This window comes from Anarhichas minor, unplaced genomic scaffold, assembly GCF_050575085.1.
Source record: "Anarhichas minor isolate MPS153535 unplaced genomic scaffold, ASM5057508v1 ptg000043l, whole genome shotgun sequence".
Lineage (NCBI taxonomy): Eukaryota > Metazoa > Chordata > Actinopteri > Perciformes > Anarhichadidae > Anarhichas > Anarhichas minor.
In genome coordinates, this window is record NW_027466489.1 from 3,647,572 (window position 1) to 3,675,522 (window position 27,951).

Sequence of the window (27,951 nt, forward strand, 5' to 3'; positions counted from 1 at the left end):
ACAGCATTGGTGAGTATGTGGGCCAATATTTGACAAGACATGTAGTTGCAGAAAGGTCAAATATGTTGAGGTCTTACTGGATAATTATCTATTTACAACTTCTTGGTCACAATTCTTTAACGATCACATTTAAGAAAACCTAAAAAGCTATGGCATTATGGAAGCTTTTTTGTTTTTAATTGGTATCTACCTTGAAATATGGATAAGGCTCTACTCCAATGCAGTGGGCTACAGTAACGCCAATTTGTTGACACTGTCAGGTGTTTTGTGGTTATTTTCCCCATAGTGGTGGAATGAATTGTATTATTAAAGATTGTATTTAAGTGTCAGAAGTGCCCCCTTGTGTATAAGAGTGGACACATTTATTGGAATCTCAATGTTTTCAAGTATAATTATTTTGAAACTGGTTATAAAATGAAATTGATCATTTAAGATCCTGTTAAAAAATGCCAAACACTCATCCACAATCTCCAAATTGATAATCTACTGTTTAATACTTTCTACAGATACTAGAAGTTGACGTTTACAATAACACCGGCGTCTACTCATGCCAGACGTTGCATTTCACGGACACCTTTGTTCTTGTAGCTTACCCCCGCTGGCTCGTACAGTATGAGGCTTTACATGCGTACAGACTGCACTCGCACAGAGGAAAGGGGGTGTTTCATTATTAGTGGTTGGTGTGTTGGGGGAGGGGTTTCACAGACCGACCAGGCAGGAAGAGACCTGCGTGTTAACGTTCCGGCTTGAAGACGTGAGAGACCCCTGCGGTGCTGGGGCTCTAACGTTACTCCTATAACCGTTATAATAAGATATTCATTAAACAAAAATACAGAGTTAATATAAACCCCGAGAGAAACATTTTTCACCAAACAAGAGCGACCCCCACCCCTCAAGAAACCAGGGTCAGAGTTCACAGGAAGCTGGGGGGCTGCCATTTTTCCCTGCTACTGCTAACGTTAACGGTAGATGCTAAAGCGACGGGGAGGGGCGGTTGGTTTTGGATTTTTGTAGCTAGCTGGTATCAACTGATCGAAATCGTTACACCGAAAAACCGTCATTTCTCCGACCGTCGTCGCTAACCATTGTTATTGGATGCATTCGGCATGGAGAAGGTAGCGGAGCCGTCTTGGACTTCTTCGTACACCTATCAGGTGAGCAAGCACAGTGCGGAGATGCTACACAACCTCAACATTCAGAGGAAAGATGGAGGCAGGTTCTGCGATGTGATCTTACGCGTCGGCGAGGAGAGCTTCCCCGCACACAAGGCTGTGTTAGCCGCGTGCAGCGAGTATTTCGAGTCGGTCTTCAGCCGCCAGCTGGAGGGCGACGGTGACACCAAGGAGCTGGAGATGCACACTATCAGCCCCAAAGTTTTTAAAGACGTCCTGGACTTCGCCTACACCTCCAGGATCGTGGTGCGACTGGAGTGCTTTCCCGAGTTGATGACAGCTGCCAAGTTCCTGCTGATGCGGTCGGTCATAGAGATCTGTCAGGAGGTAATCAAGCAGTCCAACGTTCAAATCCTCGTCCCGACTTCACGCGGAGGAGATGCCAGCCTCTTCCAGGCCACGGTGGCCACGCAGCAGGGTCTCGTGAACGGAACGGGAATGCTGGTGAACGGCCAAGGCTTCCCTAACAATGCACAGATGCATGTGGATGGGAGTGGAAACACCACTGTCGTGTTGTTGGAGGGCGGCAGCGAATCGTCGATGCCAATATTGGAGCCCGTCGAAGGACTGTCCGTGTCCCCATCAACGGAAATGCTGGGCAACACGTTTCAGCACGACGCGGGCTCCCCGGGGTCCAAACGAAACCGGGGGAGACCAAAGAAAGCTGGCGGGGTTGTGGAGGCTGTGCAGTTAAACAACAGCACCCAGAAAGACATTGTGCTGTTTCCTTGCGGGACTTGCGGTAAGGCTTTCACAGAGGCTTCCCGGTTGAAGAACCACGAAGCGCAGCACGGAGCCCACAGCGGCGATGTAAACAACGTCGGTGACAGCCTGTCAACGGCGGGCATTTCTTTAATGTCCCCGTCTGGTCTGGTGGAGAACGGCGTGCAGTTACACGGAGGGCTGACGATGGACAACGGCCGCAAACGGGAGAGGACCAGGCGGCACGTCGGCTGTGACATTTGCGGTAAAGTTTTCCGCGACGTTTACCACCTGAACCGACACAAGCTCTCCCATTCTGGGGAGAAGCCGTACGCGTGCCATGTGTGCGGGCTCCGGTTCAAACGCAAGGACAGGATGTCGTACCATGTGCGGTCCCACGACGGCTCAGTCGGCAAACCATATGTGTGCCAAAGCTGTGGTAAAGGGTTTTCAAGGTGAGTTTAACTTTTTTTATCACACTGACGGTATGTTGTGTGTTTTGAAGTTGTAGAACAACTGTGACTGTCCCCCAATGCCCTCAAACCACACAGGACACTGATTCTCACAGGTGCAACTCTATACCTGCACGTGAGACGCAGGTATTAAGTGATGTATGCTACATGAAGTCCTTCTTTTGAGTTGCTACTAATTGATAGAGAGAGAGGGCATAGTTCAAACCCAAAAGTGTGTGTGTGTGTGTGTGTGTGTGTGTGTGTGTGAGACACACTCTCCAACAACAGAAACCTACAGGTGTTCTCATACACACACCTGTAGGTTTCTGTTGTTGGGGAAACTGCTGAATTGTTGACTTGTCATCTGAGTCATTTGGCTTCAATGCAGTTTCTCAGGCTCACTGTCACCATCTACTGCTCTGGAGGTTAACTGCTAACTGCTAAAAAATAATCCCAAAATGTGATGAGGGAGAGGGTGGAAGTTTTTCACCAAATGTTTGATGACAAGAAGTGTACTGGTCTTTAGGTGTGTGGAAATATGTTGAAATTTAGATGAATTTTCCTTTTTTCTTTCTAGACCAGACCACCTAAATGGACATATCAAACAGGTTCACACAACAGAGAGACCCCACAAGTGCCAGGTAACATTCAATATATATATCTCCGAGTCTCAGCGTTAATATATTAAACTATGATATGTGAGAAAAGAGTTAACAAGTTTATTTCTGTATTTCAGATTTGTAATGCCTCTTTTGCGACAAGAGATCGCCTCCGGTCACACCTCGCATGCCATGAAGACAAAATCCCCTGCAAAGTTTGTGGCAAGTTTCTGCGAGCTGCCTACATGACGGACCACCTCAAGAAACACAGTGAAGGGACGCACAACTACTGTGGCATTTGCAACAAAGGTACTTGTTTAAAATACATCAGCATGCACCGCACTGTTACAGGCTCCTCTGAAACACCTCCGCCTCGTGTCCACACAAATATTCAGTTGGTACTGAAGTCGTGAACATTCAGAGGAGAACAAATTGCCGTAATCCGGTTTTGGTATTTGTCTGGCTCTGCGTTGTGTTCCAAGAGAAATAAAGAATGTCTGGAGTTACGGTCATGCTATTGCAATTAATACATTTTCATTGAATTACTTTGTTTATTTGTAATGTAAAATTAGTACTCGGTCCAAAACACTTCGGATCTCCTGGCCCACTCTGAAGGTAGACCGTCATGAGCGTGCCATGACTGTAAAAGCGTAACTAAAAAGCTCCGGTTGACCAAGAGTTGTCTAAGAGTTGATCCGTGATCTATTGGTGCAATGTGTCAACTATTCAAATAAGTGCAAGTGCACATAGGACATAAAGTACATCCTAGCACGAAAGACATAACATGGGAGAGAAAGTCACACCTCAACGTGTGCTGTTGTTTTTGTCTGTGTTGGCACCTCCACTGTGTATTTATTTTCTGCCACAGGAGGAAGCATAAAGACCCCTGACATCTCCCAAAGTCTTGTTCAGGGTGTGTGTGTTGTACGCTCCCTAAATTGATGGTGCCACTCAAATGCAATGTTTGTAAAATTGTGTCTTTCAGGGATAGGTTGGATTGAGTTGCACAAAATATTTATAATTATCTGTCTGTAGACGAGATGAAATGCACTCACTGAATGTCCAAAATACGTGTGAAAGTTGGCCCCTATTTTGTACATTCAGTCTGGGTGCTACATGCTGGAAACGTTTTTTAAGCTTCCTAGGCTTCTTCTTTTTTTGTGCTCGTAGAGCACTAGAGGCCAATACCATTGGCTGTGGCCACGACACCAAAATCACCTCACACCCTTGGTCTCCTCCTGTCGCCTTGGTTGCACTCTATTTTTTGTTTTTTTTGTTAGTTTAACCTTTATCTATACAGAGAGGTCAAATAAACGTTGTGTATCCTGTTTTGCGCTTTGTACGCAAGACAATAAAAGCAGTGTTAGATTTACAAATACAAGTACAAACAAGATAAGAGTGGAACATGAAATGCACAAAGCTGCAACTGAAAGAATAATGGATAAAGTAGGTTAAAGGGTAAAGCATAAAAAAAAAAAGCCATCAATAAATATATTAAATTGAAGATGGTGGAGAAGTGCTGAGGTAAAAAGAAATCGATCAGTGGAGGAGGTGAGATAGCTGGTCAGCGATATAGCCAGATGTGTACCTGCTGATGCATCTGTAAACAATCAGAGAGGGAAACAAGAATGAAAGTATTGTGATCATTTAAGAACATCTCTTTACGATGTGCATCACTCTTGGTTTGGTTGGGGTGATCACAGTGACGCTCTTCACTATTGCGAGATACAATTCAAAGCGATAAATATTAATTCAACTTATCCTCAATAAATCATTATTGTTTCAAAGTTGTCTGGGTCAAACCAATCGCGGTATCTGACAGATCGTCGACAGCAAATAGCCAGGGCGCCCCTCCTCATAGTCGAGGCCTCGAGGTGTGTCAAAACAACTGCCTTGTTCTCTGTTCTTCTGGTCCCAGGTTTCTCCACTGCGTCCTACCTTAAGGTGCATATAAAGACACACCATGGCTCTCCACTGCCCCCCTCTGCCACAATGCACACCTTCCCTGAGCCAAGGGGGGAGCTGCAGATGCACAACGGCACCCCTTACCACATGGGACGCCAGTGCTCAGTGGAAGGCAAGCAGCCGCCCGCCCCGCCCCAAACTCTCATGTTTCTGGCTTTCATTTGCTCCGCTGCTATTTGGAGAAACATGCTGCTGCATTGTTTGTGTATGTTTTTTTAAAAACACAAGCACACGTCAACATCTGCTGCCAAGCTTTGCGCTCAAATATTTTGTGCTGGTTGTCTTTCTGCTCGCTAACTGTCGATGTCTTTCATCCAGAGGGGGCAGAGTGCACCGAACCACAGCTTGTAGTATTTGACACTTCCTGTAAGGATATTCTCTCTATATGATTAGGCAGGTAGTCAGGGTTAGGGTCGCTCAACATACTGGAACATTAAGAGCTAGAGGACTGCTGGAAGTACCAGTGTGTTCTCAGAAGTTTCACTGACTCCATGTCAAAGGTTAGAATTGTTAATTTGCTGTATCTATGAGCAGTATTCTCTTACTATAGAATACAAGCAAGTCAATGGGCAGACAACTCCTTTACTCACATACAGAAGTGAAACCATGCCCTTTCTGTAGTTTAAGTAAGGACACCTGCTACTATGTGCACCTCTGGTACTAAAACACTACATTATACAAAACTTGGCTCTTTATAAGGCGGGACATTTGGGAACGTAATACAAACACATTTTAAGTTCCCTATCGTCACATACACGTCATTGAAGATGAAGAAGTTGTCTCGACGTCATAGTTCTCTTACACATGACCATGTATGATTTTGGAGTGCTAAGTCACTTTTTTTATGTGTGTGTGTGTGTGTGTCTGTCCGTGTGTGTCTGTCCAGCATGGCCATGGCATCGTCTGGTGTTTCTGCTTGGCTGGTCCATCAGCAGTTGTTCAGCAATGCACAGTGTTGCATGAGTGTCCTAACGTGTGCTCCATTCGCCCAGGATTCATTGAAAACATGGTAGAACCAGTTGCATAGAGACAGTGCACAGCGAACTGTGAGCCACATTTAACATTATGGCAGACAATATTTACATCCGTTGATTGCACTTCTTTAAATTGAATTATGTGAATTACGCATGAGTGCAGAGCATTTGAAAAATATGTTATTTGGCTAGTTACCAAACTGAGGTCGGCTATCAAAAGTTATTGATTATCATGAGAGCTGCTTCTGCTTCTAGAAGTGATAGACGGTGAAACCATTAGCCTCCAAGTAAATCATTAAAACCAATCATGGTCACCTTGTTTAACATCATCTAGATTCCATCATGATAGGCAAGTGGTTGCAGGTGCATTAACACATGTTGGTATTTGCCATTATCGGTTTTTTGAGCTAGAGTTAATTTGAGAAACTGTACAAGCCTCTTTTTTTACTAGTGGTATTATCATTCAATCAATAGTTTACCTTCTGGCCGGGCAGGTGAAAAGCAAGTTGAGACGTGACAAGCTAATTAGGAGTTAGCAGTTTCCTTTGAATCCAGGATGTTAAAATCAATGTTGGCTCCCATTGTGTTCGCCAGCAGGTTTGAGACAAGAACAACATGTCGCACTACGCAATGACCCACAGATCTACCAGGTCAACATGTTCCTGCATTAGGTGTCAAAAGATGCGGCGTATTTTTCATGTAGCAACATCGTGTTTTGTTTGCTTGCTCAGGTTATGCTGTTATGCAAGAATTGTCTTTTTTTTCTGCTTCTATCCAAGATGGTTCAGTAGCAAAATAGCATTGTTGAAGCTATGAGAGAACTAGTGGACTTATGTAATTGGTTGTGGAGTCATTCTCTGGTGATCCTCCCCGATTCTCTCCTGGTATGAGTGTCACTAAATGAGCAGACCTCTTGTTGCAGTCGTATAAATGTGTTTTCCTTCAGCACCGTGGACAGTTGACCGACTGTCACATAGCAAATAGAGATCAGCTAAGCAGATACCAAAGTTAAAGCTAAAGACTGTGAATATTTGAATAATGAATAGTACAAATTGAGTGAAAACGCAATGGAGTTTGCAATCATTGGTTTTAATGATTTGGTTAATTGAGTGATAAAACACATCAGATACATTTTAAAGCTGAAAACGGGATTTATCCTTGGAAATGGCCACGTCCTGAAGTGTGTACTGTCACTATAATTAGTCTTCATTAGGTGTCATTTCATTTGTGGGAACAACAAGTTGTATGTGTGAACATTATATTTAGTTATACACAGTATGGGCTTTTCTCACAGGGATATGCTGACATGTTACAACAGGACACACAGGTGCAACTAATGACATTAACGATGACTTTCTCATTCAGGTGTGTCGGTATGCACAGTGGGTCCCGGCATTGTTACGGTTGTGTTATGTTTTTAAATACGTCAAAACATCCACTGTGAGAAAGGTCTGCACTGAAATGACAATTGATGACATTTTATGTGATGAATGTAGATTGTTTAGTAATATGGAGGATTCACTTCTTGTGTATTTTCACAAATAATATCTGTTTTTAGTCGATAACTAATAATTTCAATAATTATTTGTGTCACAAGTCACCTTGTTCAAGGAGTTGGTGTTTTGCTGGAAGGGTGAAGAGGAAAAAGTGAATGAATGAATCGTTGACAGCTTTAGTGATTGGATTCACTCGACAAGGATTCATTCAAACTAGCAAAACTGTCTTGTTCACTTTGTTTAAAAAGAAGCATTTCAAGTGCTAGTGATAAAATGAAGGTAATTCTCTCCGTATGGTTTCCGCCGGCCTGTTATGTCTGCCCCCCCTCCCCTTCCTTTCTCCCTGGCCGGGTGTTGTGTAGACCTGTGCGCCAGTCGCCAGCTGCTTCTCACCTCGTCTGAGGCAGAGGTTCGCTTTCATGGGCTCTCTGGACACCCAGCTCTTCCCCAGCCTGGGCCTCCAGCCTTGGGCCTGCAGCCTGAGCTGCTCATGGGGAAGGCAGGTGGGGCTCCATATTTCTGGGATTGTCGCTCTGGCGGGGTGCCGGGCTTCCCCGTCCATGGGCCTGCTGCAGGTCAGTACAGTCCAGCAGGAGGGAGGGAGGGTGGGTGGGGGGCATGGTGCTAGCGCTGGTAGGAGGAGCGCAGCAGAACTGTCAGTGGACGCTGGTCACATGGACTGAGATAGATGATTGTATAGTTTAATGCTGTAGCAACAGTTTTCTTTTACTATATTTAGTGATTGGTCTATAAAATGTAGAGCCACAATTTGTTCTACTTGTACTTGATGCCTTTTCACTAAAGTAACTCAAGTTAAATGTTTAAGCTTTTGCAGGTGCCAACCACCTACTGGATTAAAGTTGCAATATTCAAAACCTTTTACAATCCATTTGTCCTAATTCATGCCTACCTTTTCTCCCATTTCTCTCTCTCTGTCTCACTCTCCTTCCTATCCATGCTGTGCTTACCACAGACGGGCAGGAAAACACTGGGAAATGTCCTCATCTGGAATCAGAAGAATCCGATCCTTCATTCGGGGAATTGTCCAACGGTGACGAGCTTAAATCTCCACACAAACCTGACGGGCCGGAGCTCGAGATGCCCTCCTTAGCCTGCAACGGAGCCTCTGCGGAGGCCTTGGGCTCCCCGGAGGGATCTAAAGCCAAGACGGATCCCGAGAAGAAGTTTACCTGTGGCATCTGCGGTCAGGCCTTTCGCACCAAGTCCTACCTCAACAAGCACCAGCACAGAGTTCACAAAGCCCAGAAGGCCCAGGGGGTTTCAGGGTCGGGCTTAAATGAGCTGTCCCCCTCCCTCACCTCTCCCTTCTCCCCGCAACAAAACATGTCCCTTCTCGAGTCTTTTGGCTTTCAGATAGTCCAGTCTGCTTTTGCCTCTTCACTGGTGGATGCTGAGGCCGGTCAGAGTGGAATAGACTTTGGAGGGAAGTGACATATTTGCTGAAGTTCTAGCAAATCCCCTTTTCTTCGGACAAAGCAGCCTGGTCGCCCACAGAAGACGCTCTGTATTTGGGAATCACTTTGACTCCAGGCTACTTTTTCTGTTTTGTTGCGTGACTCAATGTGTATCCAATATTTTTCTCACAGACTGCCATACGATTCCTACTTTTTCTATTTTTTCAGAGCATAAAAAGTGAGTGCACAGTGTTTGAATTTCCTTTATAAAGAAAGGACATGAAGGTTTTATTTCCTTTTATCTGATGTGGGTCTGTTGAAGTTATGTTTGGTATTCTTTCATTTGTTTTTGGCTTGTGTGTTGTTTGAGCTTTCTTAGCTGCACAAACGTTTCTTGACATGAGAGGAATTATTTTCCGCAACCTTTAAAAAAGTAATTGCTTATTGTCTGTTCGCCCACTTTAACTGCTCTGATGTACCTCGTAAATCAACCCTTGGCCGTTTCAATGACTTTAATGCTTCACAATCCTCCTTCCCTTAAAAGCTGTAACCAGATGTCTTTAACTCAGAGCAACAAGAGGGCTGAATTCTGTATTTATGTTGTTCTCTGCTTCTTTTAAGATTTTGTTTTGGCCTCAATTTTGATAGCAGGTTTTCTGAGACACATCCCTAACAGGCCCACGGCATATTTCATGACACTTTTACTGTTGAACTGATTTCTATCAGTTTGCCGGCCTCTGAGAAGCACTGCTAGCTGTCAAGGACCTTAATTAATAACTATTGTCAGAATCACAGTTAAGAAGCACTTTTAAGACCTGTGTTGATCCAATTTAAAAACTCATCTGGCACCATAAAACCTGGCCAATCACAGAAATTAGAAATGCCTACAAAATGGAAAAAGTAGCGTTGTTTAAAGCTCTACTAGCACCACAGCTTTCTTATAGTTTAGTTTTTCAGAACCAGAGCTTTAAAAATGCTTGTAGTCCCACTGAGAAGCATTTAACAAAGCCTTTGACGAGTTGTCATTCACCATTTACCTGAGCGGGCGTGAATCTTAATCGGGGAGCAGAGTTACACTGACGTAACAGCTGGAGGGATTTATGTTCGATGTGTACAAAAATGAAGTAAGGAGTGGAAAGCCATGATAACTAAAAATGAATAGTGTGCAGGGATACTTTTAAAAATGAACTTTCCCAGGATAATATATTTTTAGCCTTTAATTTGTCTTGAAACATGCCTTGAGCTCGTTAGGAATGAGACACCCCCCCCCCCCTTGTTTGTTTGGTGTTAAATCAGCTGTGTACATTTAACAGGGACCAAGGTAAGGTATATTTTCACTATATATTTTAAGAAATGTAGATTATATTTTATTAACTTATTCATGCCCTCGGTTTTGTGTACTTAAAAAAGAAATTGTCAAACAAAAAAAAAAGAATCTTGTGATTTTCTGGTTTTGATAACTTTTCACTCTAAATTATGTTAAATGGAGATGTGTGGTTGTGTGTGTGTGTGTGTGTGTGTGTGTGTGTGTGTTGTGCAAAAGTTTGGGGGGTTTGAAGACGGGGTCACACCCTGATCCACCAGCCTCTGGACCTACCAAAAGTAATGCTACTTTTACAGACTAGTAATTAAGCTCACTTTATTTCTCTGTTCTTTCTTCTTTATCACCTGCACTTCTTGTATTGCTCACCAACCTGCTGTCAGATTTGCTTGTGCTGACAGCAGACGACTCGTCTTGTGTTTGCACTAATGGTCGCGAGGTTAAGGCGTAAGCTATCCATCCGAGTGTCTTGCCGTCAAAATGTGTTTATCCAAAATGTTGAACCGAGACATTGCTGTGATGACGACAGACTAAATTGAACGGTTCCTCAAATCAATACACAATGGGAGCCTCTCACACACGTTTCTGCATTGCTTTGCGTCATTTGAAACCTCGCTCCACTTTCACACCGTTATGAACATTTCTACGCTGCTGAATTAGTTTTTTGCATCTTTAATAAGTAGACCGTATGTTACTGATTAGGAAAAAAAATGTGTGAAGATCAATTCCCTGCAAGTTAAATTCATTTGGTTTTGGTTAAAACAATTAAAAATTAAAACACAGACCCTTTTCACAATCATGACGTACTTCCCCGTAGTCTTGTAAATACCCAAACTTGGCTATACTATAGAAAATTGGCTTGTCAGAAGACAAACTAAAATAATTCAAAATTAAAATGTAATCATCTTGTATCTTATTGACCTCTCACATCAGTTGATTAACATCTTTTTCATAGGTTGGTGTTTTTTTTCTTCTTTTTCTTGTGTTGTAAAACCTGTATCATGATGCAAATCAAACCGTGTGCACGCTGTGTGTGTGTGTGTGTGTGTGTGTGTGTGTGAGTGAGAGAGAGAGAGAGAGAGTGAGTGTCGTGATTGTCTGTAAAAAGTTGTTTCTGTGTTTCCTGCTTTCTGTTTAATTATTATTTGTGTGTAATTTAGGCTGTTAAATTCAGTACATTCCTATATTATTTATGCTTACGTTGTGATTGTAACAAGTGTATATACACCATTCATATACACATTCTATAAATATATATATATATATATATATATATATATAAATATAAATATATATGAACCAACCAATATGATCAGTGTTTGTCAAGGGTGGTCCTGTACATATACAGATTGTTTTTCTTGTCCATGTGGAGGGATGTTAAGTTATGGCCATTTGATTGAAGGTGTAAACTGGATGTTCTGGCCTGCGAGCTGAGCTGGGGGCTGAATGTCGATCACTGGTTGGTGGCAGTAATAGTTTCACTGTCGCTCTGCTCTGGCAGCGCTCACACTGCCAGCTGCCAAACTCACGTCTTAACCAAGTTTTTTCCTCCTTTTTTGATCCACTCTGCACTAGTATTTACTCCTTAAAAGTGATAAGGGTTGCTTTTGTTGTTGTTTATTTTGAAAACAGGTGGAAGATGCTGTGAGGAAATAATGTTCCTTTGTTTGTGTTCTTCACCGGGATGTATGATTTTGTTTCACTCGTGTTGGTACTCGAGTGTAAAAGGTGTTTTCGTTGAGTATTTAGGCCTAAATGTGTTTGCTTTCTGCTTTTGGTCCGTTGCAAAGTGCCTTCCAAATACTGATTGTGCACAGCAGTGGATTAAAAAAGGTCCTCTTTTCTAAAGGTTAAGAATTGTACAGAGTGACTTGCATTGACACTTTTGTATAAAAACACACACAGAAAATGTACAATATGTTAACTTGGTATTTTATCATCGTACTCAACAAGATTGCTCTTCAGAAACATGAGCTACATGTTTTGTTATAACGTCTTTGGACATATTTCAATATAAGCATACTTTTCTATAGATATTTGTTTTTGTACTCTGTCATTGAGTCTCACCATTCTTGTTGGTACAGAGATGAGAATCAAATAAATTGCAATTGAAAAAGTTCCCAACCTTTCTCTTGAAGTTATTACTTGTGGATGATGAAAGGATGAATCCATCCAGGCCCAGTCTGGATATCGGGAGCTATTTTACAACTACTCCGCAGCAGCATAGACAAACACTGACCGCAAGCCTGTCCGCTACTATTCCAGTAGGTACAGGTAATATGATTCATTAATTCACAGTTAACTAATGGTGTATTCGTGTATATATAGTAAGTGCCTGTAGAGGTAGCTAATGTGATTCACATGATCACAGCGTTCAGATGCAGAAAGAAAGTGATAAATAAACTATAAAAAAACATGTTAAAATTGAGTTGCAAGATCGACATCAGTCCTTTCAATGTCAGCGCCCCTGTTCTTGAAATTCAGTTTGTTGAAGTCCTCCATGATCTCTATCATCGTCTTTCCTTTGGTCTCGGGGACAAAATATATCAGAAATGCTGCACTCAAGATGGTGTAAGCCACGAAAATCAGGAAGCAGAACTGCCCGAGTCCATTCTGCAAAGATACACATAAAAACAGAGATTTAGATAAAATAGAGGTATAATATACTGTATATGGAATATTTGAAATAAGATTCGATACAAAGCAGCTTTCTCACCACAATATAGCCGAACAACATCCCCACGAGGAACATGCAAAGCCAGTTGACAGACCCACTGACCACATAAGCAGAAGGACGCCAGGCTTGTAGGAACAGGTCCGCAGGAAGAGCCATAGACACTCCAGCTTTAACAAGAAAAAAGAAAAATAATAATATATATTCATATATATATATATGAAGTTATTCACTTTTGGGGAACAAGCAACAGAAAACTCACAAGGTCCAAGTCCATAAATGCAGATAACGCAAAAGATCAGAGCGATGTTAACATACGGGATCCATGAATTCAGATCCTGTAATAAAAGAGAAACATTTATCATTATATATTTATAATATATTATCTGATAGGGTGCAACTGATTGAGTATATTTACCTTGATGGATAGCATGACAGTAAGTACACACATGGTGATACCCATCAGTAAATAGCCATAGCCCATCAGCTTCTTTCTGCCGGCACGATCTATCAAGAAGGACTGAAACACAACAGAGATGTCGAATAAAATATATATTTTTATCACACAGGACTACCCGTTCTTCAGTACAAGTAACTAATCATTAATCAATTACTGTTTTTACCCATTTGTTTTTTGTTTGATTATATTGATTGAATTTTTCAAGCTATGTACCAAAGAAGTATGCCAGCGTACTGGTAAGAAAACCCGCAAATATAAAGAAGAGAATATCTCCCCTCCAACAGGCCACAACAAAACATTACAGTGTAAAATCATACACCACTGGAATCCTAATATAAAGAGAAATTTCTCTACCCAGTGACCATGGAAAAAATAACACATAAAAGATGTATGTAGCACTCAGTATCCTCACCAGGATGGTAGTACTGAACTATCTTTCCATCATCACCTGGTCAGGTTGTGTACAGTACAGGAAAGGTTCATAAACTGTGATATCATTTAATGTGCATCCAAACTCAAAACCCAGATTTTAGAATCCTTCAAGACCAAGCACCAGTCTCACTAGCTCTAAGTTGTTTTGTGCTGCATTGTTATCTTCTTTCAGGTGTTTCATGATACAGTTTCATGCTACTTTGAAGAGATACTTACACACAGTGTTACGGTGACGAGCTCTGTTGCTCCAAGACCGATGGACAAGTAATGCATCTGGTCCTCTGGCACTCCAGACTCGCGGAAGATGTCAAAGGCGTAAAAATACAGCTGGATGAGAGAATGAAATATAAGCCATTAAACTGTATGAAGCCGAACATTAAACATGTGCTAAACAAAACTCAGTTGCTAATATATATTTTATATGATAAACATACAGCGTTGATGCCGCAGAGCTGAACTCCAGCACAGGGGATGATCAGAGTCAGTAGCTGCCATCTCACACGACGAGAGCGGAGTACATCCTTCACAGACTTCGCCTTCTCTCCCTGTGTGCTCTCCCTCTCTTTCTGCATGTCGTCCAGCTCCAGCTTTAAGTTGTCCTCCTGCCACAGCCACTGCAAGGCTTTTACATGCATATACATACATATCCTGGGTCATACTGGAGGTTTGTGTCTATATGCTTAACCTGAAGCGACTTAACACACTTGTTAAGCTTAAAAAGATATGGTGCAAATCATCCATAGCTGGATAAGTTGCAGGAAGAGTTATTAGAGACCACACTCATCCAGGCAGCCATTTGTTTTGCCTTTTACAGCAAGGTAATGTTAATGGAAAATTGTATCTAAACTTGCAAAAATGACTTTGTAAATCTTATGATCTTGTGTGGACATCTAGGTACAGAGTCTGCTGTGTCCACTCACCTTTTTTGCTGCCTTCAGTGTCTCCTTTGTCGATGTAAAGGTATCGAGGTGTCTCAGGGAAGAAAGGCAGAGTCACAAACTGCAGGATGGCAGGAATACCACCAATCGCTAAGAGGTATGGCCACATTTCTTCTGTTCCCATGAGTTCCCTAAACAGTGTGCAAAACAAAGTAAATCTGATAAGTGGCAGGAGCAATTAAGATATCTTTATACAGAACGTTGTGCTGATCAACCTGACTAATTAGGAAAACCAAGTTTACATTGTATTGCACTTAAGTTTGAAACCAGAAAAGTACTTTTTCTGCCCAGTTTGTCTTGGCTTTTTCTTGCTATAAATACTAAAGTGGATACTAGGAACAATCAGTTCTTACTTAATGCCAATTATTTGACCCATGACTTTTCCAAATCCGATGAAGATTGAGCCTGTGAGCGTCATGACACCTCTGAGTTTCTTTGGAGAACACTCCCCGAGATACATGAGGTGTACACTCAAGCCTAGACCTGTGGAGAACAACAAGATTAAGAGAAATTACAATAAAAACCTCACAAAAACTATTTAAAAAACACTAATATACACACTTCACATTATCAGAACATACCAACATTATATCCATAGAGAAATCTTCCCAGCAAGATCATCTCAAAAGACTGGGCCATGCGACTGAAGAGCATTATGAGAGCAGCGACAATCGCCACAACGTTGTTGAACAAGAGAGTTTTTTTCCTGCAAAATCAAAAGAAACACCAAATATCTTTTGACTAGTTTGACATCTTAGGAAATGCACACGTTTTTACTTTTCAGCTGAGATTCAGATGAGAAGATTGACAACACTCGTTAGCTACCACCAGCAACCAATTAGCTTAGCGAAGCACAGACAAATGGGAAAATGGGGGGGGGGGGGGAAACAGCTAGCCTGGCTCTGTCCCAAAGGTAACACACTTCTTATTTATCGCACGGACATGAACGTTGTATCCATCTTCTTATTGAACTCTCAGCAACAGAGCGAATGAGTGTACCAAAACCTGAAACTTGATTGGTTAATTATATTAATACTAGCAACAATAATACATTTGCTTTTTAGCTTTTGAAACAATTAGCTTTACATTTTTAAGTAATTGTATTTTAAACCGTTGTAGCTGAAAACGTCCCTTGATTCTGGTCGGTTTTACTGTGTGAAAATGCTTACAATAGAAAATAGACCAGACTCATGACGTACTAAAAGTGAACATTAATGTTCTTTTGGCTCCAAGACTATTTGCAGGTCTGAGAGGTTTGTAAACCTGAGATGTCAGCAAGTAATTGTTGAGTGTTTGCTAATAATTTACAACCTCATGTAACCCACAGATTGTGTGTGAGTGTGTGTGTGTTCGCGTGTGTGTCTCACCTGCCGTAAGTGACAGGAAGGCTGCCGCTGTGAATAGCCCCGGCCCAGGCACCAAGACTCAACACAGCCACGATGAAGGACCAAATGAGCTGGTTGGTGGCATCATCCACTGGAGCTCCGTACCTCAACTGCCATGTGTGGTTCACAAAACTCCGAATATGCTGCAGAAAGGTCAGAGAGGTCAAGGGACATGTTGAAGTGGTCTCCTGATTGTCAGGTTGACAATTTAATCAGAAACTTGCTTCAGGTAAATGATCCATCACAGTGAAAAATACATGTATTGATCATTTTTCAGGTAGTTTTCTGACTTTCTCTCCTTATGACATGTTTTCAGGGGATTATTTACTGTTCTTTATAGAAATAAGAAACACAATTCACACCCTATGTACAATATAGTTACAATGAAATAGGAATTTGACAGAATCACCAAAAAAAAACACATAATATTGACTATGTTACATGATCTACTCGGGTCTGTTAGAATAATGACAGCACGTGGCTTTTTCTGAAGGGAAGAAAATGAGACCTGATACCTCTATCTACACTAACTGTGTGCAGACACCACAGGAAATAATGAAGAAGAGAAACAAAGGGCGTAAAGTGAGAGGGTTGTGTTTCAGTTCATACAGCAAACCTTATTTTTACATGCATTCTTTGCATCTAACTAATATAAATCTTACCACTGCTGGAGAAGCGATGACAGAAACTTGAATCCCATACTGGAACGACCCCCCAATTCCCAACACCAGCGACAGCAGGTAAAGCCTCCAGTGCTGCAGCTGAAATTTCAAGTAGACCTCATATATACTGTCGCATCCTTTTTTTTAAAAACTAGACAGTCATATACATTTAAGACGTATAAATCATATGATGAATCATAAAATGTTATTTGTGATATAATATATAATTATAAACACTAACAGTGCTCTTTTTTTCTGATTTACGAGTACTTCTACTTTTGATAGTTTAAGTACATTTTGCTAATAATGAAGTGATATGCAGAATTTCATTTCAGGTCGGATTCTGTGGTTCAGATTTTTATTTCACTGTCCAGTGAAGACACAAGTTCACAACAAAGCCTGACCGGAGTGAGTTTCTGGCCAGGATTATGTGTTAAGTAGCCACAAAATCGTGACCCATTTGGTCACGGACCCCCACTTGATAATATTTTACAAGAATTATAGTTGAGGAGACAATCGTGGAGGAAGTGAAACCGATGTTGGGTCAGAAGTTTGGCTGGGGCTCTTTTCAAATTACAAAAAAGCTGTTAATCAATGTAAAATAATTTCTATCAAAACAGAGCTACAGGTACTTTAACTTAAGTTAAATGTTTACAGCAGGACTTGTACTTGTAATGTAATACTTTTACTTGAGTAAAGAAGAATACATCCTCCACCACTTCATGCATGTACAGGTCATTTGTAGCATACATTAAGTAAATGAAATGCATTTTATAAATACAGATTGACTTGCAGGCATTTAAAAAAATACTGTGGATCACAAGTAAAGATAATCTTTTTTCTTGTAACAATGTTCACCTACCTTTCTTGATTCCATCTTTTTTGTGCTGGCTCTCTGGGTGCTGGCTGCAGAACAGAGTAGGAGAGGACCATTTAATTTAAAGGGGGCCGAAGTTACGCATCAGGACTCTTTGGTTGTCCATTCATGGTGTTAGAAGATCATAATGTCCATGACGTGCGTAAAAGGGGTGACCAACCGCTGCTCTAGAATCAACCTGGTCTGTCTGGTTGATTCCTCTGATTGTTACGAGAAAGTGCTGCTGGTAAAGTTAAACATTACTGGGAGGTGTCTTAAAAAGAAAATAAAAAAACCACACACACACATGCAAAAAATGTATAAGATTATGTGATTTTAAGATTATGTGAGATTAACACAGGTCAGATGTATATTTAAACTCATGTTCAGTTTGTACATTATTAGTAATCTTATGTAAATATAGAACACGCACATATAGAAAAATTACATCCACTGATTTATGAAGATCAGGTTACTCATTGAGGGATGTACAACTCATCCTGTTAAAGACGTTGCATGATGTCCCATCTTACTCTGGAGGCGCTTTGACGAACATGAGGAAATAATAAACTTCACAAAGGTGCTTCACAAAATAAATCACCATACAATGAAGGTGCAAAAATACAAAGAGCATCAGAAAATAAAATTAAACATGCAGTGATTTCAATAGTGGTCAAAGATAGAGAATATATATATATATATATATATATATATATATATATATATATATATATATATATAATATATATATATATTATAAATGCCAGTCTAAGAAGGTTGTTTTTTAAACACTTTTTAAACTGAGGCACTGACTCAGCTGATTTGATTTTGAGGAGGAGTTTGTAGCTCAAACAGTCACAGCATTATCCCACTTTGTTTTAAGCCTGGACCGTGGAACTTTTAACAACATTTGATTCTCTGATCTGAGGGGTCTTGGGCGCAGATGAGCAGACACAGACCATGTTGGGATTTAAAAGTTCTCAATAGAAACTTTATTGGAATTCTGTAAGGAATTAGGGGCCAGTGTAATTTGTCCAGGACTGGAGTGATGTGTTCCCTACGTTGAGCGTTTGTGGGAAGTCTTTCTGCTACATTCTGCACCAACTGTGGACAGGAAGATGACTCTTATGATGTCATAGTGATGTCATCAGGGTTCTCGCAGCTTGGGTTTAGAGATTTTTCTGATTATTTTCCACATATGACAAAATCATATTTTGGAATTGGTTGTACAAAATGTTAAATGTGTTAATATTTATAGCCGAGGTGCTTTACTCATGAACCTAATATTCTTGATGTTTTGTGCACAATTTTAACAATTCAGCCTTACCTTTTCCTGACTTATGAACTTTGTTTTTCAGTTAAAATACTCGTATAACATGTGAAAAACTAAATACAATTAATAGAAAGCTTGATTATTGTCGTATGTTGTAAGGAGAGTAAATAAAAAAGGAGCATTTGTGCTCACCAAACCAACAGTGAATAAAATAACTTTCTTTTGACTCAATTTGTATTTGATGTCACTTTATTATTGTATTATGTATAGAAGGCACCTTTTGATGATCACATTGAAAGATGCAATATGAAAAGGGATGTTCATACAAGATACTTTATTGGTTCAGAGAGTTAGATCATTAAAACAAAAACATCACAATTCAACATAAAAAATTGCACTTATTCCAATCATGTAAAAACTATACATTTCAGTCATTACCAAACGTATAAATACTCAACATCATGATACCTTTTTTTACGAATGAGGTGTGCACACTGATGCTTGCAGTATATATTTGATAAGGTGCAAATTAATATCACAGTTGATCTAAATACATTCTCTGTGATTTGGTTCACCACCTACCTCACAGTAAAGACTTCAGTACTCTGTAGGTCGTTTAACTGCAAGGCCTAATGTGCAACTTTCTCTGACCTTTGACCTCCAAAATGAGAGGATAAAGCAAGGACGTGTCTTCGATAATTTTGTCTTATGTCAATCAGTGACACAAAGTAGCAAAACCTAAGTGCAACATGAGAAGATGTCAAAGATAACTCCTTTAAATCTTCTTGACACAAAACACACTCAAAATAAAGGGGGGGATAATAGATCCAAGTTGCTTTCGGTGAAGTGAAAGTGAACATTCTTTTGTTCACAACGTCTTCCTGCTCAAACAGATCAGGTCAAAGTGATGCATATAGTGGATGTGTCCGTGTGTGTTTCAGCAGAAAAGGTCTGTCTACAAGGCCGTGGAATGACTCACTTCACCCAGCTGATACTGAGCTTTAGCTTGCGACGCACACTTTTCATCCTGGCCTTTGAAGTTGAGCTTGTTGAATTCACTTGTGATGGCTGACAGAGACTTCCCCTTGGTCTCAGGCAGAAACAGGCCGACAAACAAAGCAGACAGCAGGCAGACTGCTCCGAAAGGCACAAAGCAGTACTCACTCAGCCCGCTCTGTAAAAGAAAGGCAACAGAAAGTTATGAGACTGATGTAGGAAGTTATATAAATTACTGCTGAAATGTCTAATTGTGTGCTTCAATCTTAACCAACTCCAGGCCTGTCTGTGTGTTTTCTATTCTTGTATATATACATGTGCAGATTTACATACCTGGAATGAATGAACTAAAACCGTAACCTCAAATTCAATAAATTAAAAAGATCAGTAGGATCAGAGATACAGCCATGAGCAGCATGGCAGAAAGTCCCTTATTCCCTCAGTTTCAGACTCTGAGCTCTGAGAGGCGCTATAGGGTGACTTTTCCTATTCGAAGAAGTCGTCAATGTTGCATTTTAACCTGCCTGTTAGCTCGTAGTCCCCCTTCTCATGCCAGGTTCTTGAAAGATGTTTCATTTAAAAATAAATGTACCATTAAAATATGTTATTTTTAGATTTTTGCCTGTTATTAGATGTCGTAAAGTTGAAGACAGGAAGGAGGGAGATTAGTATGCACCAGTAATCCCATAAAAAACACACTTTGTTTTAAAATGGTTTAAGCGTATTTATGCTTGTTCATTGTCATTGCACTTTTGGTAAATGGATGGATGGATGAAGTGACAGACTGACCACTAGAAATGGAAAGATCGTCCCAATGATGAAAAGGTTGAGCCACATCATGGAGCCAGCGATCATGTAGGCTGCTGGCCGAGCGGTCTGATTGAAGATCTCTGTGGGCAGAACGCCAGTCACTCCAGCTGAGAAAATAAAGACAAACAGTCATATTGAGTTAGCTTCATCATCACATCCTTAAAAATAGAAGTAGAAATATGAACATTAGCTATTATGGCCTGACATACATTAAACATTAAACGTACCTGGTCCCAAGCCAAAGCTGAGAATGTAGGTGAAGATGCAGGCCATGCTTATGTATGGCATCCAGGATGTATAGTGCTGTTTGTAGCAAAAAGAAAATAAACCAGATCACTTTTATATTTCACAGATTGACCATTGACTTGTAATGCTCAGTAATTATTAAAAGTTCACTGTAGAAATCTCACATAATAATCACAATTATTACTTTACTTTTCATTGTTCAAGGATACATGCATGATTTGTCTTTGGAAAAGTTAAATATGTAGGTTATTATGTAGGTCAATTAAGTGATTTATGATACCTCGAACAACAGAGCAATTGTGAAGACAACAGACCAGACGGTCATGAGGATGTATCCTCCCATCAGCATGAACCTCCGACCTTTGCGCTCTACCAGCAGGTTCTGAAAAACATTAAAATATGGAAATCAGACTCTGTTTTTCTATAATTATAACAAATTAGGCTTTACAGAAAGTTACATAAAGTCCTGAGCAACAGCCACTGAACAAATACAAACAAATTGAAGAAATAGTTTGACATATCGGGAAACATCCTTATTCACTTGCGTTCAGAGAGTTAGCTAGTTTAGAAGGTTGACTATCAAGTCTGTGCAGTAAATATGTAACTGGAGCTAGCAGCAAGTTAGCTTAGCATAAAGCCTGATCACAGGGGGAAACAGCTAGCCTGGCTCTGTCCGAGTGCACCAAAATCTACCAACCAGCACCTCTTAAATTTAGTAATTAACACATCAAATCTTGATTGTTTAATCTGTACAAAAACTGAGGGGTGGTGTACCGCACTATTTCTTGGCTAGGTGCAGGAACTTCTTGAAGTCCTGGTTGCCAGTGGAGACTCCAGTTTCTTACAATTCTGTTTCTGTAAACAAAAAACATATAATTAATCCTTTATGCTGTGTACGGAAGCCATAACATACGTCAAGTTGAGTATGAAGTGTGTTCCAATTACAGAGTTTGTGGATTTTGTGTATGCAAGAAATGCCAGGATGTATACTAGATTAGCAACAACTGCTTTGCATTGCGTCTCTTCAGACTGTGAAATGTCAGAGAGTTTGAACCAGACTAAAAGCTAATAATAAGTCACTTTATTAAGTTTTAATATATTTTCTGGGGGAACATTTGCCATTTGGAATCCGAATATGTGCTCAGTCTATCCAAATAACATCTGTTTGCTGCAAAGCTTTTGGAGACGTCTGTGATACAGTCATGTGATGAGGTCACATGATGGTCTTGCTTGAGAATACTACTACAGTATGAACAGTCTGCTGGTAATACCCATTTAGTAGGCAGTATGCAGTACTGTTTGGTTATGTAGGAGGCAGTACATTAGTATGATTTTGAACACAGCCATAGTGAGTTTTAGAGGGACTAGTATGATTTAGCTACTTTTGGACAGAGCCAGGCTAGCTGTTTCTTAGGGCCTGATTAGAGCGTGTTTCAGCAGCCTACCACTGCTGTTGCTTTACCGAGCGCCTCGTGTTAAAAAAACATTCAAGCAGCCTTCGTCTTAGTGCTAAGCTAAGCTAACGAGCTACATGCTGGAGCTTTATATTTAACAGACAGACATGAAAGTGGCGTCAATCAACGTAGCTAACTTTGAATCAAGAAAGCATATTTACCAAAATGTCAGACCACACCTTTAATAACATAATATCTTCTTCTCAAGTGAGAAAACATAGTCCGTTCAAAGATATAAATAGCAGTTAGTTCCAGTTCCTTTCTTCTCTCATTTCTTGGTAGCTACTCAGAAATTTGTAAATCCTATTGTTCATATTGTGCTTGCGTAACATCATATGTCTAAGTATTCTCAACTGTGAAACCAAATATAAAACCTGTTGTATGTAAACTAGTGCATTGGACTTTACTTTGTCCTTAGTCTCCGTTAAAGCTTTAACAGGAATGCAAACAACAGTCTCTTTGCCTCTAACCGCTTGCATAACATGTGCTTTAATGACGGATACTTACACACATTATACACGCTGTCAATTCACATGTACCAGTGCCAATCGTGACATATTGAATTTTATCATCTGATATTCCTGCCTCTTTGAATATGTATGATGCATAGAAGTAAATCTGAAAGAAAAAGCACATAAGATCATATTAGAGTGCTGCGGAGCATCATTACAAGTGCTTCAATTGTTAATAAGAGGATTAATAAACCAGCATCTTGTACAAAGAACAACTATGTTAATACCCTGCCCCAGTCCTTAAAACTGCCAAGCACGTGGTTAAGAGCCTTGAAATACAGGAGTGTTTAGTCAGCATTTTCTGATGAGAAAGCAACTTGTTGCAACTCTGAAAATAAGTTTAGATTCATTATTAAATCTCATATATACAAAGAAAAAATGACAAAGAGACGACAAAGCCTTTTAGTCAAAACAATAAGTTGTCTTAACACATTATTCCGTGCACATTACAGCAGGGGATGATGCTTCAGCACCGCTTTACATTATTAATACGATCTGCAGGAAAGTAAAAAACCCTACACACGACACAAACCACTGATGGAGCATCTCAAATTTCTAATCAACCTTTTGCCATTGCAGAGGCCAAAAGAACATGTGATACTGTAGCTCGGTAGCAGTAACACTGATCTTCATGGCTTATATAACAATATGTTCTATCTTTTCTTACCGAGTCATTACCACAGAGCTGCATGGCACTGCTGATGATCATGACAGAGATGAGCTGCCAGCGCACTGAGCGATCAGTGAAAAGCTCCCAGGGTCGACGGGGCCTCATGCCTTTGGTTTCAGCCTGTTCCTGCAGGATCTCATCCAGCTCGCTGCTTTGGACCTCACAGCCTTGCAGCCGTCTCAAAGCTGACCAAGAACAGAAAACACAATTTAAATTACCTGAGAAGTTGCAGTTCTGACTTTCTGGCTCACTGGCTATAACGTATTGTTCTTTACTTTTCCTCAATACAAAAGAGATTCAATACAAGTGGCGGAGGAGTAGGCAGATCCTTAAGTAAAAGTGCCAATACAACAACGTAAAAATACTACATCACATGTAAAAGTCCTGCATTCAAACTCCTACTTTAGTAAAATACACTCACATTTTAAAATTTGCAGTGCAGATTCAACAATGCGTATGAAGCATTTTAATGTTGTAGCTTTTCATATTTTAGACTTTTCTCCAATGTATGCTTTGTTTTGTAAACTATTAATAATAATTTGAACTGTTATCTAAATGACACATCTGAGAAGTTTAGAGGGGAAATGCCTCTTTGGTGGAACTGCTAACAACTCATAGAGGTCTGGAACGTGACAAAAGTCCAATATTTCCCTCTTAATTGTACTGAAGTATAAAGTAGCATACAATGGGAATACTGATTTCCATTAAAATTGTACTTTAGGGCAGTATTTAGTAAATATACTTACCTTCCACCACTGGTTGACATATTACAGTACCCACCCTTAATACAAGCCTCCTTGTCCCCCCTGTCGATGAGCAGGTATCTGGGGCTCTCGGGGAACCACGGCAGGGTAAGGAGCTGGACGAGGCCAGGGATGGCATTACTGGCAAGAAGATACTGCCAACACGGCTCACTGCCCAGAATCTCTCTATAAATAAATAATCCAGGGTGTTACTGTGCATATAATTGAAGTCTACAGCTGATTCTTTTGGTGTAGGGAAATGTATTTTGACAAATAAAAAAAGTCTGCCAGCTTCCATACCTGAGTCCGACCACCTGTCCTAACACAACACCAAATGCTGTGAAAACAGCTGATGACAAGGAGATAGCCCCGCGTAAGTGCTTTGGTGCACTTTCTCCAAAATACATGGGTTGCACATTCATGCTGATCCCTGAAAAACACACAGTGGCTTTCTGTGAAGTTATTAATAAAGTTTCTGTTGTTTTTAAAATGATTATTACGGCAGTATAGCAGGTATTTGAATGCAAACACAGACATTTAGTGACACAAATTACATACCGGCATTTATCCCAACCAGGACACGTGAGATGATGATCATTTCAAAAGACTTGGCAGCTCTACTTGTCACGGCTAAGAGTGCTCCAGTCATGAGGAAAATGTTGTTCAACAACAGGCATTTCTTCCTTGGGAATGGAAAAGAAGACAAAATGAATACATTGCTCACAACTCGGAGAGAGTTTCAGTCTTACGAAATGTAGTCTCGTGGACCGTTTTGCCATATTGCTGGGATATCATGTTGGTAGACGTCTTATTGTATGGAAATCATTTATATAATTATAAAACCATTAATCAAATGGTCCTTATAGCATTATCTACGTAGTTAAAGCCTGATTTACTGTATTGCTTTGTGCCATAGAACTCCATAATTTCCAAAAACTATTTAAAAAACACATCAGTGGCTGTTGCACTGGGTGACCTTTTCCTTCAGTGTAAGAAAAACGGGCATTCATTTATTTAGAGTCACTCCCACACAGAAATTGCAGCTGCTGTAAAAACTCAATGGAGCATCACATGTGTATTCATCTTCATCTGGAAATACATCCCAGTAAATGCACTTTTGACTCCTGTTTGAATAACATTTGCTGAAAACCACGGTGCCCAGCTGTTTTAGGGCATTTAAAAAAAAGGAAATATTGTTTTTGTGACCCGGGGTACATCTTCAGTATGAAAGAATGGTCTTTGGGAATGGAATTTTTTATTTTCACCAACTAAATGCAGTATGCAAGCAGGATTGATGTATGTGTGTTTCTATGAGGTTTAAAATTCATTCCAGGGTCATATGCATGTACACCCGTGATAGAGGAAAGTAAATGGTTAAACTCTTTATTCATTCATATGTGCATCTATATCAACAGGTCAATCATTCACTCTCTGTGTGTTGCAATGAAAATGTCAATGTGTCATTGTGGATCGAGACATTTAAAAAAAAAATTATATTTATCAGGGTAAGGGGGAAATGTGTCTCTGCCTTTGACCCATCTCTGTACATAGGGAGCAGTGGCTGCCTATGACAGGCGCCATTAAGGGTTCAGTGTCTTGCTCTGCGACACATGACAAGTCCAAGCCAATGATCGAACCGTTGACCTTTCAGTTACCGTACGACCCTCTTAACCCAGTGAGCCACGGTTGCTCACTGATTCACTCATATTACCTCCCAAACCGTATGGTCATCGGTCCTGCGATAAGAGACCCCGCAAAGCCTCCCAACGAGAAGATGGAGACAATAATTGTCCAGACCAGAGTCACCTGGTAATCCTCCAACTGGATGTCCCACCGCTCCAAGAATGTCTCATTGACAAAGGTCTGAATAAACTGTGTGAAAAGACAAGACAGTCAACCTTTAAAGTTTTACTGAGATTGAGTGCAGCGGTTAAAGCTGACACTTATTACCTCAGTTTAGTTGTCTGTGTGTTTGCACTTTGGTGGTGAGAAGCTGGACTCTAAAGCTTGAAGGGTCAATTCGCAGCATCAATATATCAATTGAACTTTCATTCCAAATGATCAGAATAAAACATTTGCAAAATTGTTTGTTGATGATGGAAGTTTGTGCTCTTTATTTGTAAGTGCAGCTAATTGGCTTAATGAAACAATGAGGATCCTGCATTTAGAATTAGTTTCTATAAAAAAATACTAAAATTGGATGTGTTACAATGAGAATGACTAATCACACAAGTAGCAACATCTCTTGTGTGTGCCAATTTACACTGTTGATCACTGTTGAGTGTTTTACATTTTCATATTTTCATATTTTACGTTTTAAATCTTATACTATTGCAATGTATTTATTGTTATGCACCCGTTACCAAGCCAAATTCCTTGTATGTGCACACGTACTTGGCAATAAACCAATTCCGATTCTGATTCTGTCCAAAATGTGAAAAAACAGTAATGCTGGTCAGCACAGCTCAGTGCAGCATGTGAGCACACACACAAAATACACTTTCAGATAAATATCACAAATATCAATTTAACACAATGTTAATTCATGTTCACGCTGGTCGATGTAACTTTTAAAACACTTTTTTAACACCATGCAGGACTTTATCAGTATTGTCAATAAGTAAATGTAATATATGTACGTCTATATTCCACACTTGAACACTGCTTGAACACACACATACATGAATTTAAATTGGCAATTAGACTCAAAAACGTACAGTTGTGGGAGCATTCATTATTGCGAGGTTGTAGCCATATTGAAGAGTTCCTCCAGAGGCTGCAGAAGCAACCATTAGCACCAATGTCAAAGAACTTCCCTGTTTGTATAAACAGATAGATATTAGAAAAAGGGAAAGTATTCATAATGCAGAATGGCCCATTTCAGAATAATATATTTATCACATTACTGGATTAAATTAGTGATGCATTAGTGTGTACTTTAATGTTGTGGCTCTTAATAGTGGGGCGCATTTTCATTACTTTATGTTTTGCTAGGTAGTTTAACATACAATAAAGCATCAACATGTATTAGTTGATTTATATTTTGCATTATAGAAATCTGCAGATTAACTTTAGCTGTCAGATAAATGAAGTGGAGTAAAAGTATTAGTCTGAATTGTGGTGCAGCAGAAGTATAAAACAGCATCAAATGGGAGTGATGGTTGTTCTGATGTAACTTTGTCTAACAATGCAAGGTCGTGTGTAAAATATTGTCACATCAAAAAAACAATAGATCAAATAGCACTGCACCTCTTAGGAATTACACAGCCACCAAATAATCCAGTTTTTCTGCAAGAATGCCCTACATAATGCTACCCCAGTCTAACCAAACAAGCATTCCGGATTAAACTCCAAAATAGATTCCTTATTGAAAAGTAGAATGTGTTTATTTACCTTTTGTGCACCGGCAGGCGACATTGTTATTTAAAGGAAGTAGTAAAATGGTAACAAAAAAATAAATTTAACTTGATGATGTCAGGCAACAAACCACAAAGCTCAACCCACCTAAATAACGATCCCCTATAACACAAGCTCGAGCACGCGCTTAATGCGTGCGTGTGGCGCGCCTCTTACGATTGGCTGCAGTTGCGTAATCAGCGCACAAATGGACAAACCTTGAGCTGACGTCTTACCAGCGTTCTACAAATACCACTACAATGATTTACTCACACTCTATGAAGAAATAGATACAAATAAAATCAATCATTTGCATTCTCCTGACGCAAATTAAAAAATGCACAACGG

At 40.2% G+C, this 27,951-nt stretch overlaps 3 protein-coding genes across 5 annotated transcripts; 1 reads left to right on the plus strand and 2 right to left on the minus strand.

Moving 5' to 3' along the window:
• The first annotated feature begins 726 nt into the window (after nucleotides 1-726).
• On the plus strand, nucleotides 727-12,215 carry patz1 (POZ/BTB and AT hook containing zinc finger 1). 3 transcript variants are annotated; one of them, XM_076111082.1, is made up of 6 exons: nucleotides 727-2,329; nucleotides 2,904-2,967; nucleotides 3,063-3,234; nucleotides 4,844-5,002; nucleotides 7,723-7,935; nucleotides 8,334-12,215. In XM_076111082.1, exons 1-6 carry the CDS (start codon nucleotides 1,107-1,109, stop codon nucleotides 8,810-8,812), a joined length of 2,310 nt encoding a protein of 769 aa, XP_075967197.1. In that variant the 5' UTR covers nucleotides 727-1,106; the 3' UTR covers nucleotides 8,813-12,215. The 3 variants fall into 3 exon arrangements, with proteins under 3 accessions (XP_075967197.1, XP_075967198.1, XP_075967199.1); XM_076111083.1 differs by lacking the exon at nucleotides 7,723-7,935 and having other exon boundaries at nucleotides 728-2,329; XM_076111084.1 differs by lacking the exons at nucleotides 4,844-5,002; nucleotides 7,723-7,935 and having other exon boundaries at nucleotides 729-2,329.
• Nucleotides 12,216-12,483: 268 nt separating this feature from the next.
• Nucleotides 12,484-17,524, minus strand: LOC142970455 (solute carrier family 2, facilitated glucose transporter member 11-like). The gene is made up of 12 exons (XM_076110680.1): nucleotides 17,510-17,524; nucleotides 16,648-16,746; nucleotides 15,968-16,128; nucleotides 15,182-15,306; nucleotides 14,954-15,083; nucleotides 14,583-14,731; nucleotides 14,097-14,284; nucleotides 13,879-13,989; nucleotides 13,189-13,290; nucleotides 13,033-13,108; nucleotides 12,813-12,940; nucleotides 12,484-12,709 (listed from the first exon to the last, which is right to left on the minus strand). Exons 1-12 carry the CDS (start codon nucleotides 17,522-17,524, stop codon nucleotides 12,515-12,517), a joined length of 1,479 nt encoding a protein of 492 aa, XP_075966795.1. The 3' UTR covers nucleotides 12,484-12,514.
• Nucleotides 17,525-19,731: 2,207 nt separating this feature from the next.
• LOC142970740 (solute carrier family 2, facilitated glucose transporter member 11-like) lies at nucleotides 19,732-27,624 on the minus strand. Its single transcript, XM_076111161.1, has 12 exons — nucleotides 27,601-27,624; nucleotides 26,925-27,023; nucleotides 25,919-26,079; nucleotides 24,766-24,890; nucleotides 24,508-24,637; nucleotides 24,245-24,393; nucleotides 23,462-23,649; nucleotides 22,790-22,900; nucleotides 21,109-21,210; nucleotides 20,810-20,885; nucleotides 20,562-20,689; nucleotides 19,732-19,950 (listed from the first exon to the last, which is right to left on the minus strand). Exons 1-12 carry the CDS (start codon nucleotides 27,622-27,624, stop codon nucleotides 19,732-19,734), a joined length of 1,512 nt encoding a protein of 503 aa, XP_075967276.1.
• Between the last annotated feature and the right edge of the window lie 327 nt (nucleotides 27,625-27,951).

What these genes read in the sequence shown, in the direction of transcription:
- patz1 (XM_076111082.1), top strand. Translation starts at nt 1,107, where the DNA reads ATGGAGAAGGTAGCGGAGCCGTCTTGGACTTCTTCGTACACCTATCAG. An exon ending in CTGTGGCATTTGCAACAAAG is followed by an intron (nt 3,235 to 4,843) that starts GTACTTGTTTAA and finishes TTCTGGTCCCAG; the next exon opens with GTTTCTCCACTGCGTCCTAC. An exon ending in ACGCCAGTGCTCAGTGGAAG is followed by an intron (nt 5,003 to 7,722) that starts GCAAGCAGCCGC and finishes GGTGTTGTGTAG; the next exon opens with ACCTGTGCGCCAGTCGCCAG.
- LOC142970455 (XM_076110680.1), bottom strand. An exon ending in TCTCTATGGATATAATGTTG is followed by an intron (nt 15,084 to 15,181) that starts GTATGTTCTGAT and finishes TGTTCTCCACAG; the next exon opens with GTCTAGGCTTGAGTGTACAC. An exon ending in TGTTGTTCGGCTATATTGTG is followed by an intron (nt 12,710 to 12,812) that starts GTGAGAAAGCTG and finishes GTATCTTTGCAG; the next exon opens with AATGGACTCGGGCAGTTCTG.
- LOC142970740 (XM_076111161.1), bottom strand. Translation starts at nt 27,624, where the DNA reads ATGTCGCCTGCCGGTGCACAAAAG. An exon ending in ATGACCATACGGTTTGGGAG is followed by an intron (nt 24,891 to 25,918) that starts GTAATATGAGTG and finishes TCCATTCCCAAG; the next exon opens with GAAGAAATGCCTGTTGTTGA. An exon ending in CAAGGAGGCTTGTATTAAGG is followed by an intron (nt 23,650 to 24,244) that starts GTGGGTACTGTA and finishes GTTCTTGGTCAG; the next exon opens with CTTTGAGACGGCTGCAAGGC.